We start from the raw sequence: 14322 nt of genomic DNA, 5'->3' as shown, positions 1-14322 counted from the left end.
GTTTGATCAAAAATGTCTACTCGCTCTCTCATAATCCACTCATTTTCCTTAAAGACTTTTGAGTTTCTTTCTTAATTAATTAGTGACTAAGACCATCTCCAATGTATTCCGCTATTTTTATCTTTAAAATAGAACATCTCTAAAATAAAAATGACTTTCTCTCCAATGTATTTTTCTATTTTTGCTTCTATAAAAGAATATTCTCAAAAGATTCTATTTTAATTTTATAAAAGATACATTTTATTTATAAAAGTTGATAAATAACCCTATTTATTTTTAACTTTTAAAATATTTTCATAAACTTATGAATTTTTTTAAACTAAAGTAAATAAAAAATGACTATTTTGTTAAAAGACTATTATGTAAATAAAAAATGTTATTATACTCCTACAAAAGCTGTATTTCTCTATAAATATAATTATTTTGGTTACAACTATAAAAATTTGAAAGTTAAAAGACTATTTTAAAAATAAAAAAGTATGACTCTATAATAGAGGAATGCTATTTTTTCTCTATAAATAAAAGAAAAAATAGCAATCTCTATTTTAGAGGTGGAAATAGAGATGGGATTGAGCACTTTTACCTCTATTATAGCATATAGAGGTTAAAATAGCTAGGGGTTGGAGATGCTCTAAGATCACCATTAACCCATGCACGGTTTCATAGGTAGGTTTTTGAATTTTTTTGTCTGATAAAAAAAAAATAACTAAAAGAGAAACAATCGCGGATCGCCACGTGTCGGTGGAGCCCGAGAACAGTCTAAAAACCACCCAAGATACGGCCCTTATAGAAAAAGAAGAAGACGCAGTTCTTAAAAAGTGAGTAGGACCCACTGATTTTTAAATTATTCTTTTGCTAAAACTCATGTCTAAAAGCTAGGGTTAACAGTGCTCTAATGCTTTGATCATCTCTGTTATAGATAACTTACAAAAATCTTATGATATAGAAAAATAATCAAAAGATGAGAGGATGAAAAGGAAATTTCAAATAAGAATTTTTGAAAAGGTCATGAAAATCTCATGATCCATTCATCTCACAAAAATGGTTCAATCTTTAAAAATCAGTTTTAGTTATGCTATGATATTTTTTTTTTGTTTTTGGTCATTGATCGCTAAAGATATCAAACGAAGAAAGTTTGGTCACCAAAAACCAGTTGATTGTTGTTGAAATTAGTCGTTGACGTATTTATCAAACCAATCAATGGCATAAATTGGTCACTATATAAAGTGTTGTGACTTTGTTAGATGATAACACACGTAAGTGTACAAGTGTGGTGGATAGATGAAGTGATGACTTTTGGTTTAAGCCTTTAAGGAATAAAAATCCAAAGATATTTTGTGGCCTAACCTAAACGAACGTGCCTCCACTTCTTTCAATCAGATTCTTTATGTATGTGCCATAGATTGGTCTCATCTCATTTATGAATCGATTGGTTAGATATGTAGATTGTCTCAAGTGGATGTTAATCGATTCTTTATGTATGTGCCATAAATTGGTCACTATATAAAGTGTTGTGACTTTGTTAGATGATAACACACGTGAGTGTACAAGTGTGGTGGATAGATGAAGTGATGACTTTTGGTTTAAGCCTTTAAGGAATAAAAATCCAAAGATATTTTGTGGCCTAACCTAAACGAACGTGCCTCCACTTCTTTCAATCAGATTCTTTATGTATGTGCCATAGATCATCCTCTCTTTTGTGCGTGGCCAACCAAATTTTGATATTTTTCTTGTTTCTTTACAGTATGATATTTTTCTTTTTTTTTTATTTTAGACTATTTTAGATATTTTTCAGTAGCATCATATGGCCATTGCCTTGTTCATTTATAAAAAGTTAACTAGTAGACAATAATGTGCGTTTAACATCCACTTGAGACAATCTGCATATCTAACCAATCGATTCATAAATGAGATGAGACCAATCATTAGCCACCAATAATTCCGTATTTATGTAGCTGAAGGGATATTGATGTTGTGGTCTATAAAAGATTGCAAATCTTGTTTCAAAATAATAATTACGACCTCCAAACCTATCTAGCTGACCTATGTAAAGATTAATGTAAGAACGATGTTTTTAGATTTTGTCATTTAGTATATATATTAATTTGCAATGAAGAATGTACATTTGATAATTAGTGACATGTGATGATTGAAAACCAAAAACATGTTTCAGTATGTGGATGAAAATTATATTACTTTTGGTTCACTAGAAGTGACAATTCGAGTAAATATCCAAGATCACATGGCATCTTCGTTTAAAGTGATCTAAACTCATATTTTTAGGTAACTAGGGTCGGTCCGCGCTACGCGCGGGATTTGATTTACATGTGATTTTTTTAATTATATAATTGTATATTTTCATGTGTGTATTTTATGTTCGTTTTGCAAGAGCGATTTATTTTGACGTTTATGGTCTCAACTAATATTAGAGTTTGTAAGAATTTTTTTTTTTAAAAATTAGTGATTCATAATTTGTTGGTTAATTGTGGGTTGCTCTAATTTGGGATCTTAAGTGTGTTGGCATGTATATTCAGTACTCCACTCAACTTCCATTTGCATTTAAAAATATTAGCTGCAGACTGAACACCTATAAACTTATTTGAAGTATCTTAATTAGAAGTAAAGTTTAATTTATTTTAACTAAAAGTGGCATTTATTTTAATAATTTTTTCATAATTATTTTAACTATTTATTTTAATATTCATTTTAGAAATTTATGATGTCGATTTATTATAATATTTTAAATTATAATTATTTAGTTTTTCTTAATTTTTATTTAATAAAAATAAGTAATGTTTTAAAGAAAACACTGCGATGGATTAAATTCAGTGGTATTTTTTTTTGTCATTAGTGTTGTTATAAATAATAAGTAAAATAACGTCAATTCTGTCTCATATATATATATATATCATGAAATAAATTGTTTTTTCTTTTTATTATACAATTTTTCCTAAAATTAAATCTTTACATGATATAAAAGAAATAACTTATTCATTATAACTACAAATATTTTAAAATAGATAATCTGAAACTGTCATTATTATTTATATATATATATACACATGTTTGTTAGAATCTTATATGTATTATTATATATGAAAATGAATTTAACCACAATATCAAAATAATTAATTAGAATTTTTGAAATAATTTTCCCTAACTAATTTATTAAAAATAATTTGTACAATAATTTAATTATGTATTGAGTAACTTGATTTTATTTTATTGTCAAATAATTTTTTTATTTATTAGAAATATATATATATATATATATATAAATATTTATAAAATAGTTAAAACAATACATAATGATGAAAATGTTTTTACTGCATTTATATTTATTTAAAAATTAAATGCGTATTTAAAAATATACGAAATAGAACTGTATTAAATTTTATTATCCCAGGATTTTGATGAAAACAATGTTTTAATTAATTAAAAATTACATTCATTTGAAAATTGAATAAGTACATTGAATTTAAATTTAAAATATAAATAAATAATACAATTGCCTATATATATTAAAAATAATTAAAATTATATTCATTCGAGATATTTAATAAGTATATTTAAATATAAAATATAAAATAAATAATAAAATTGTCTATATATATAAATCATTTCATTCTATATATATATATTTAGAATGTTGAGGCATTAATTTTTTGATTTTTTTATTTATAACATAAAGTTTTACTTAACCCGGTTTGCTTAACCGGTTGGTTTTGTTAACAAAGCATTCTCTGTTTTTTTTTAAAAACTGTAGCGAACTGGTTTTCTTAACCAATTAGTAATTAACTTGTGAACCAAAGTATTCTCTTTAACCATGTGACATATGTACGTGTGCCTACAAACCTAATTTTTTAAAGCTTTTTCTTCTATAAAAATCAACGCCGCCATTGTTATTATCTTCCTCTCCTTTTTTTTGTTTTGGTACTTTCATCTTCCTCCAATTTCGCTTCATCGGGAATGCCAACTATGTTTTTCACGGCTTCGTTTTGATCGGAGGGAGCTTGGTGGTGGTGCTGAGGAGTAGTGAGGGTGATTTCTTCAGAGACGGCGGCGGAGACGGCGGCGGAGAGAGGAGTGCAGAGCTTTTCGAGCATGATGAGGACGGGGGTTTGGAGCGATTGTCTTTCTCTGGGAAGTCTTGGGCTGCCTCTCATATGCGAGAGCTTTTTTGCCATTGTTCTGTGGAAAGTTTTTAGAGTTAATATGATTGTGAGGGGGGGGAGATGAAATGGTGAGGGGGAGATGAAATGGTGAGGTTTACTGAATTAAGGCTCACTTATTTATATATGTAAATTCACCGACTTGAAGCAAGATGAGAACATTGAATGAGAAATTGTAGAAAGAGTGGGGAAGATGAAGTTGAGAAGAACTTTAATGATATTGATTGAATCCGGTTGGATTACGTAAAGTTTCTGATTTTAATTGCATTGCAGGAGGGAAGAAATCCAGTCAGTTGGACACAACAACAGCTTACAACGGAGATTGCCCGGAATAGTCGTCCTCTGTAACCTAACTGGAGCTCCATTGCAGAGTTCAAGAACAGCCGCATCCTAGACATGTTTTATCACGGTTTAGAAAATTAAGATAAAAGATGGTGGGCTTAGATCATGTAAGTTGCAGCCCAAGTAACTAAAATATGCTCGCATCAATTTGATCTTCCCATTAATGAAACGCAGAGTTTGAAGGGATGAGACACGTGTTGGCTCCTGGAGATTCGACTTTGTGACCTGGATGCTGAGTTGGCGCAACAGGAGGGAGGCAAACATTTTTTTATATATATAGATTGCCTGAAATTGTTACATACTCCATCTGATACCAGTAAATTGGTTAGTTTTTATTTCCAATTATGGATTCCTTTTGCAATTCATTGAGCTATATGACAACATCCAGAACTGAGTATTAAATAAACTATTTTTTTTGTAATAAAATTTAAAGTTATTTTTATGTTCGCTTTTCAAAACTTGTAATCATTTTTGTTTATTTCTAGTGGACCCTAAGTTTTGAGTCCGATGGGTTGGAGACTCTTGTCAAAGTGATTAAAAAGTTATTATCTAATTTTGACGATCCCTTATTAAACTATTTGATCACAACGTTTAGTAACAATTTGGATTATAATAACTTCTCATAAAAAGAAGTTCACTAATTAGCTTAACAATACATATTTGTTTTATGTGCTATTCATATGTTGCATCACCATTTAGTAACATTTGTGATAAAATCATATTTTATACTAACGGTTGGTTGCGTTTCACGCGAAAAGTTTGTACATTATGATTTACATTATTTTTTCGAAATTTTTAGTTACATATTGTATGTCAATCATTATTTTCGTGATTGCTTTTATTTATATATTATCTGATGTTATATGTCAATCATCCACTCGTTTAAAGTTATTTGATATTATGATATAAAAGATAAGTATCGTTGTCATTAACAAAATTTCATAATCCAATTGTTGAGTGATAAGGAATAAATTTATCCAAAGTCTAGATGTACCACTTAAGAATCAATCTTTGATAAAAAAAAGAAGGATCAATCTAATCTTAAAATTATTTCAATCACCAAAAGTACATTTCATAAGGTATTTGATTTGAATCAAGTATCAAATGACAATTCAAACACAAGAACACTAAATGCAATTCAAACTTTCAACCAATAAGAGAAAATATGAGGGATTAAGCATTTGATTTCAATTGACTAAGACCCAATCTAGTGTGGCAATCTTTCAATCAAAAGGTTTTTTTAAGTTTGGATCACTAATTTAAACAAGTTCTTTCTCAAGATAAATGTTCATTTGCGATCCATGTAAACATCAATTCACATTGGTTTAGTCCAATCAATCAATCATTAAGAGCAAGTCTAATAAATATCTAAGCATCCTTACATCAATTCTCATTCGTTACAAAGTCAAAGATCAATATCAATTTGGTTCAGACATTTCATCAAATACTTCCAGATATGAAATGTCTAATGATCTAGATTAGAGAGGTCAATTCTAATCTAGCATTAAGGACAATAGATAAGCAAGAAAACATAGAGATTTAACACTAAACACCCTACATCTTCACTTAATCAATCTAATCATCATAACCCATGAATCCAATGAGAGTCTACTTACTAATCACCATGTTTAACCTTAAATTCATGATAGATTCAAAACTAATCATGTTTTTTTTTTTTGGTCAAAACAAACAGACCACTTGGGAATAAACGTTGTTTGATAAGAGAGCTCAACAACAATAGAGGAGGTTCATCAGAGATATAAAAAGATAGAGAATTTCAACCTCAAAGAAATTCAAACCAATATTGCGCAAAGGCAATGGTTGGTGGCACAATTTGAAGCTCGGGTTGATGATTTCGGACGGTGTACCTCCTTAAGGCGTAAAGAGGCCCATCGTATTCAGGATCCATGTTAAGCTCATGAGTCTCAGCCTCGAAGCGAAGCACGCCGCGGGCCAATCTGCAGTGGAAGATTACATCCAGCGCTCCAATGTCTTGTTGTATGCTGCTTTCACCTTGGTTCCATTCATTTTGGTCAAAGTTGTGGGTATTATCAACCCGCCACAACCCTGCCGTCAGCGGTGGGATCCGGTACGGGTTTATCGGTTGCCCGAACAAGTCAGCATTGTGGAAGATCGTAGGCCACTCGGCAATGGTTAGTCTACGCACCACAGAAGCTGCGACAATGTTGGCGACGTGGGGAGGTAAGGTAATGGGAGGGACGTGGTTGTACGCCATTCTTTCTGAAGGAGGCGGAGAGGAACGGCGACAAACAGGCGGAGAGGAACGGCGATGAAGGAATCTCGCGAATCGCACAAACTAAGCAAATCTCATGAACGACGAACGGCAAGACTAATCATGTTAAAATATGAAATAAACTCAGATTACTCAAAGAAAGAAAGATTAGATTACTCAAAATTCAAGCTTTCTTTGTTATTTTTTAAAAAAAATTTCTTATCAGTATTAAATTTATACTTAAAAAGGTTTTGGAATTCTTGAGGTCACTTTAAAAAAAAAATCCATATACATTTAAATAAGTCTTTTTTATATAAAAATAAAATAAAAATTCCATTTTTGTTCTTATGTTTATTGTTTTCTTTGTTATATTATTTTTTGAAATCGTTGTTTTGATTATGTATTAGTTCTTTGTTGTGGTTTACTTTTTACTTACATTGACTTTAATAACCACAAGGAGAAAAACTGTCATATTCACTCCTTTTAAAATATTGCTAATGAATTGTCCTAATTTTTATTCTTATGATTTTTCAAAATATTTTTAAACTCTGTAGTTTTGTTATATTATATATTTTGGTTATATTATGTAATTCTCAAAATTTGAATTGTTTTATTTTGTTTGTTTTGGTTATATTTCTGTTTTTTAACACAATATTTTATTTGATTATGTACTAATTTTTTTGTTGTTGTTTTCCATCACTTTTAAGTTTCTCTATATTTGAGTTTAGTGAAAAAAAGCATTATTTGCTTCACTTTCTTTTAGAATTTAATAAAATTGAAAATTCAGTATCATAAATAATTTTTAATCTTTTTAAAAATGTAGACATTTATTTTGGAAATCTATATATTATAAGATTATATTATGTATTTTCATTAAATTATTATTTCCTTTCTATTTTTCACCAAGTTTAAGGTATATTATGTATTTGTGCTAAATGTTTATTGTATCATAGTTTTTATATATTCAAACTGATTTCTTACAAGAAATATATATTATGTATTAATCTCTAGTTCTGGTTTTCAATTATTTTCTTTGTTCATTTCTTTAAATTTAAGTTTTGTGATCAGAAACACAAAACAATATACAGTGAAAATTATTTTTTGTTGGTATGAGTTTGATGAAACGTGAAGATAATAATATCATAAATAGAAATTTTGTTTTGTTATTTTGCATTCTTATTTACACGTATTTGAAGGTTATGTATTTTTGAATTAAAATGAACTAACAAATTAAAATAATATATGGATTATTTGGTGAGTTGTCAAAATATTTGATTCAAACGTTAAAAATGAAAAATTTTGGACGATTACTAAATATTTTAAGAATATGTTAAGGTGGCACGCTGAAAATGAAAAGTGTTGACATGACTCGCTATGAAAAGAGCATGTTTTATTTTATTAACTAGATTCTAAGGGCGAGTATATTTTTTGTTTTACATTTTTTAGAAATTTAATTTTTATATTTGTGCTTTTACTTATATTTTTGTTTTTCTTTGTATAATATTTCTCTTATACGATTAATATTTTTTTAATAATTGTATTAAAATAGTTGGACCACATCTATATCAATAGGTCATATTGATGTTTTAATAGAATACTAGATTCTGATCCGCATTTGAAAGGGCGGATATATTTTTTGTTTTACATTTTTTTTAGAAATTTAATTTTCATGTTTGTTTTTTTTGTAATCATATTGTGTAAAATATTTGTCTTAAATGATTAGTAAGAGATTTTCCTTTAAAAAAATTAGTAAGTGATTTTAATCTATTCTATTAAAACATAAATATGATTATAAAATCCTAAATATGAAAATTAAATTTTTCAAAAATTTCAAACAAAAAATATACTCGTACTTTAAAGGAACGAATCATAATCTAGTTAGATGATAAATAACAATATGATTACTATTAATATAGGAGTTACAATGATGTAAAATCAAACAAACCTGATAAAAAGCTTTTATTTTAATAGCATAGATATGAATATTAATTTCGACCCATGATAATAATATAAATTTATTTAGACCCGTTAAAACCTATTAAAAATATTTTTTTAAAAATAATAATTATTTTTAAAAGATATCTGAAGAGTATTTTTCTAACGATTCCAGCCATAGCAAATATAGCTTTAGTGTAATGGTAATTTTGAGATTTATTCGTTAATTCTGTCATTTCTTTCGATCCATTTTTTTGTGTTTACTCCAAATGAATTATTGGAAGATAATATTCCTTTCCTGATTATGTTTTAGGAACTTATAAAATATTTAAATGACTTACGATTATAATGTTAATTAGTTATTGTGGTCTAGTGGTTTGGAAAGGAATGTTAATTAATTGGTCTTGTGATTGAATCCGGAAAAGGTCCTTTAGTAACTTGTTTTTTTATTAGTGGCATAATCATTATTAAACATTCTTCTTCCTAAAGACATCTTTTAAGTTTCCTGCAACTTTCTCCATGGTTATCATCTGAGTTTTTCTTTAACAACATTTATAACTTAGCCTTTTTCTTATTGCTTTTTTATCAAAATATATACAAAATGATATTTTTGATGAAACCATTTGTTAGCTTTGTAAAGCGAAATGGCCACGGTTGTTGCTCACCACCGACAGGCTGTGTTTTCAAACTATAATATAAAAGGATTGCTAAAAGAAAATAAAAAAAAACTAAAAGGAAGTAAGTGAGAGAACATGGGTCCCATCCATATCGTATGCTTCCTATGAAAATAAAGGAAGTTACTAAGTTACGGTTAAACAATATTCTAGATACAATTATATTTTAGATGCAGTTATATTTTAAGTTGGACACAAACTTTTATTAACCGGTCATGCTGACGTTTTAATAGAATAGACTAAATTCAGATCCGTACTTTAAAGGCCGGGTATATCTTTTGTTTTAATTTTTTTAATTTAATTTTATATTTGTGTTTTTTTTGTAATCATACTTATGTTTTCTTTGTTATCATATTTATGCATAAATCTTAATCATAATTTATTTTATAAAAAAATAGCTATTTAAAAGTTGACCTTAAATACGTTCATTTTTTTGAAATCATATGCCCATATACCTATTTTTTGATAACATTTTCTGTAATTTTTTCTCATATGTTAAAGATAATTAATCTATAAAAATTATATAACCGCCCTTTGACTTCTTGTTTACTATAAAATTATATAAACTGCTTCTTGTTTTCTTTTACTTCTTCTTTCAAAAATTTAATATAAGTTATATATTATTATTATTAGGCATGTATAAGAACTGTCAAAAAGCAGGAAACAGTTTAAATATAGTCAATGTTGATATTAGAAGTAATATATGGTTAAATTGCCCATTACCAAAAAATAGAGAAATATGTTTTTTTTTTCTTTACGGGAGATAGGAAGTTACTTTTTTAAACTTTAAAATCAGAACGTTACGTGCAGTTACATAAAATAAGAAGTTATATTTTAATTTTTGAAAGAGAAAAACATGGAAATAATTAGTTGGACATAACCTTGCATTAATTGGTCATGTTGGTGTTTTAATAGAAGATACTAGATTTTGATCCGCGCTTAAAAGCGCGGGTGTTTTGGATTATAAAAAAAATTATATGAATTATTGTTTTGAGATTGTTATATATTATTATTTCAGATTTTATCTGTACATTTTTATCTAACTTTTTCATACGATTCGACAGTTTGTCGGACCTGAAAAACTAAATATGAAACCAACCCGAAAATACAGGTGTAGTTCGGGTTTAAGTCATGGACAAAGTACCTATTCAATATCTTTTTGGACCGCGAATCTCTGTTCCAGTTTGGGTCATATCCAAGACTCGATCGAGTATCCAAATACATGGAATGATTTGTGTATATTTGGTATGTTTGGGTATTTCATATATGTTTCGGCATTACATATATATTTAAGTTTCTGGTTCGGGTTTTCGGTTATAGTTTGGGGTTATGGGTAAAATTTCATTTTTAGAAAAATATATTTTGGGTTGGTAACATTTTGGGTGTTTCGGTTCCCCAGATTACGTTTATGGGTAAAATTTTGGATCTTTTGAGTATATGAATATTTTTCAGGTATTTAATTAGATTTCGGGTATTTTGTGTTTCAATTCTTTTTTGTGTTTTGGGTACTTCATGTTTTTTTGGATTCTAATACTCAAACCAATCTGAACATGTTATGTATTCAAAAATTAAATTTATTTTACAAATATTTGAATTATGAGTCCGAACCAATCCGGAACCAAAAAGAACTGACTTTAACTTAAACTATAGATTTTAAAATATTTAGTTATGCAAATGTTTAGGATCCGAATAACCCAGACCCGCAGATCCAAACATGAACCCTATGTTTCGAAACATTTTATCTCCTTTGATATAATGTTGAAATATTAAAGTATATTGGTATAACTAAACTAACATATGAAACATCTGATATATTTTCAAAAGTCAAGAGTTTAAATTAAATGTTTTAAAATTCAAGATATCTTATACATTCGTGTGATTGAAATAATTTGGGATGCTAAAATGTAAAAGTATAACAATTTTCGTTATAATAATTGTTGGAAATAGTGAGTTATTTATCAAAATGTAATAAGTTTTAAGTTGTTGCTACTTGCTATAATAAAGGCATGTTATGACATTTAGTTTTATATTATAGGTTGGACTAAAAAATAAAAGAGTCCAAATAATTTTCATAGATATATTTTTTAAGACTCCTTCTATTTTAATAGTATTGGTATAAAGATAGATAGATCGATCTCCAACATCAAATACCCATCGTTTTTACATTCTCTCATTTCATCTGTCTTTGTAAAAATGATCATGCAGGTGCTAATAATATATATTTTAATCTACCGATGTTGAGAAAACTATATCACTGTTGTTATGCATTAGGATAAAGAGCTTTGAGGCAAATACCCTTGTGTCTAAGATTTCTTATCATTCACTTTTTAAATGAACGTGAAACCAATACAACTAAAAATAGAGAATGAAGCATTTAGCAATACTATTTTTAAGTTATTTCAACCAGTAAAAAGTTGTTTTCACATAATTCAGTTTAAAATAGTATTAGAATTATAAATTAGTCACCATTCATTTTTTTCTATTCTCAATCTACATAATGCACCATAACATATCATCATTTTAGTTTGATAAGTGTTAGTAGTTTGAACGGTTCAGTTTTGCGGCTGTTCTGCGGTTGTAAACTCAATCAAGTGAGTTATATACGTCTATTTTTACATGAAGCACAAGATTTTTCTTTAAAAAAGACAAAATTCTCAGTAAGTATACATTTTACAATAATATTCTTTAAACTACAAATCTTTCTGCGACAGTTATCAGAGCCAATCAAGCAATATGTTGAGTAGAAAATAGGAAAGCTGTTCAGAAACAATGAATCTCGTAAGAGAAGTTAATGTAAGACTCTATGTTAGAGGAGGAGAGTTTAGTAAAGGACCCTGCTTGGATCCGTAGAGGCAAGGTAAACATGTCATTCTTGTCGATTTGTCGAGTCTTGACTCTATATACAGACCCATTCTTTCACGTCCATATACTGCTGGTATTTAATGACGAAGCAACTATGTATCCATAGTACAAATCCATTAGCTAAAATCTTAGGACTTTAAGATGCCACCACTGAGCTAGGGTTCTGTTATGGCTCAGGAAACAGTGTACATACCAAAAAAGGTCAAACAACTCTCTGTACTTGATTCTGTTTTACTTTTTGAAGTAAAAGAAAATGAATCTGAAATACGATCTTAATTCTCTTTAAATAAATCAGATAACAGCATAAACAAGAATGTTACATAATAATCATACAACAGAATCATCATATACATAAAGGCAAAGGTTTAGCTTAGTGGCTCTATCAGACCAAAGACCTATGGCCACGAGCCTTAGGTTCGCTGTTCTTCTTGCTAGTATGTAGTACGCTTCTTGGTTTAGATGGCAATCTGGATAAAGACAAGAAATAAGAGACAAATGAATTAAAAAAAAAAAAAGTAGGAACCATAGATTCGTAAGAAACGTAGCTAAACTAAACTTGCCTACGCAAGAGAGTTCGGTTGGCATTGCTGCTTTGTGGATCATCACGAAGATCTTCACTTGAGTAATGTGGACTCTGAAATGAACATATAGATTTTAGTACTGAAACATGGCATATTATTACTTTACTCAGTTTTAAGACAAGGATCTGTAATAACAACTTTCAATCTACAAACATTTTTAAATTCTCCGACACTAGTTCTCAGTTCAGTTTCAAAACCTATTACTTCAATTAAAGAACTAATCTAACTCTACTGCACTTAATTTAACTCGACCAAACTCAATGTTACTAGTTAAGCTCAGTTACGGTCGGAAAACTGAACACTAAAAAGAGATTAGACAAAGAAAAGAGTACTCACGTTGTCTGAAACTGATCTTGAAAGCTTCATCTTCTTGCTTTTCCGACCAATTTCACCACCGTCAACATCGCATTTCCTTTTCTTCTTCTTCTTGATCTTCATCTTGATCGTCTTCTTCTTCTTCTTCGATGAGACGGCACCACGCGAGTTACCCTTCTTGTCCCTCACCTTCCACACGTTTCCCCTCCGGAACACAACCTTCTCCGCCTTCCAGATCTTGAAGCTCGTGTCGATCACCGTCACCTCGCTCCTCGAAAACCCGACCAGATCCTTCTCCCCTTCCTCCTCCTCCTCCTCCTCGACGCCGTCGTCTTCCTCCTCAACGACTCTTCTCCTCCTCGTCTCCCTCTTCTCCGTGGCGAATTTGGGCCGTTGGGGAGGAGGAGGAGTCTCGACGGAGCAATGCTTAGGGTTCGATTGCTTCCTCGGGAGCTTCTTCACCGGAACCGTCGTCGTCGAGCGAGAGGAGCCGCTGTAATTGAACAGCTCCGAGAGAACATCGCTCATCACGCTGTACCATTCATTCGGATTCGGATCCGATGGGCTATCCGTTAGCTCCGGATCCGAGGGAGTCAGAGCAGACGGAGGAGAATCGGAGGCGGAGTGGTTGCGGCGGAGGAAGTCGTCGAGGGAAAGAGGAGTACCGGAAGCATCGTCGTCTTCGGTGGTGGAGAGTCCTTTGCTTAAGCGGAGACGGTCGAGCCAAGTGGAGGCGACGGGCTTGTCGGAGCTGAGCATCGGTGACGACGATGTTACAACAAAAATGTTTGACTTGCTAGCTAGGTGTGTGAATTTAAAACAGTGCGCCGTTCGGACTCCAACTACGCGTCGTCTTCCTGTTCTTTTTTTTCTTTCTCGCAGATATTGCATTGGTTTACAAATCTAAAATCCCCCAATTAAGGGACTTATCCATTGGTTTGGTAAAACCAATTAATTGACCAAAAATCAATGATTATACTTAGACTAAGTGCAATGGTCGGTCCTTGAAAATTTGTTTCAACTGTTGAAAGTTTGCAATGAACCTGTTGAAAAAGAAAAAAAAAAGGGACCTGGATTCATCTCTGTTGAATTTATACTAGTTGAAAAATATGGAAGTAGGGTCCACATGAAAGGTTTAAACCAATCAGAGCTAGTATGTGTATTGCACTCTCTCGGAAAGAGAGTGAATATTGGAAATTCTACTTTTT

General features: G+C 30.2%; 2 protein-coding genes across 2 annotated transcripts; both read right to left on the bottom strand.

Moving 5' to 3' along the window:
• Window positions 1–6297: 6297 nt before the first annotated feature.
• Window positions 6298–6750, bottom strand: LOC125582499. The gene has a single exon (XM_048749249.1). It carries the CDS (start codon window positions 6748–6750, stop codon window positions 6298–6300), a length of 453 nt encoding a protein of 150 aa, XP_048605206.1.
• Window positions 6751–12483: 5733 nt separating this feature from the next.
• LOC106382608 (triadin-like) lies at window positions 12484–14034 on the bottom strand. The gene is made up of 3 exons (XM_048748345.1): window positions 13136–14034; window positions 12779–12852; window positions 12484–12685 (listed from the first exon to the last, which is right to left on the bottom strand). The coding sequence occupies exons 1-3, from the start codon at window positions 14003–14005 to the stop codon at window positions 12601–12603; spliced, it is 1029 nt and encodes a 342-aa protein (XP_048604302.1). The 5' UTR covers window positions 14006–14034; the 3' UTR covers window positions 12484–12600.
• Window positions 14035–14322: the final 288 nt, after the last annotated feature.

This window comes from Brassica napus, chromosome C2 (assembly GCF_020379485.1).
Source record: "Brassica napus cultivar Da-Ae chromosome C2, Da-Ae, whole genome shotgun sequence".
Lineage (NCBI taxonomy): Eukaryota > Viridiplantae > Streptophyta > Magnoliopsida > Brassicales > Brassicaceae > Brassica > Brassica napus.
Note: the sequence above shows the minus strand (reverse complement) of the source record. Positions and strands in the feature narration are given on the sequence as shown.

Bases quoted from the DNA above. Each gene is read 5' to 3' on its own strand.
- LOC125582499 (XM_048749249.1), bottom strand. From the start codon at position 6,750: ATGGCGTACAACCACGTCCCTCCCATTACCTTACCTCCCCACGTCGCC.
- LOC106382608 (XM_048748345.1), bottom strand. From the start codon at position 14,005: ATGCAATATCTGCGAGAAAGAAAAAAAAGAACAGGAAGACGACGCGTA. The intron at 12,853-13,135 runs GTGAGTACTCTT...TGTTCATTTCAG, and splicing joins CAAGATCAGTTTCAGACAAC to AGTCCACATTACTCAAGTGA. The intron at 12,686-12,778 runs GCAAGTTTAGTT...GTCTTTATCCAG, and splicing joins AACCGAACTCTCTTGCGTAG to ATTGCCATCTAAACCAAGAA.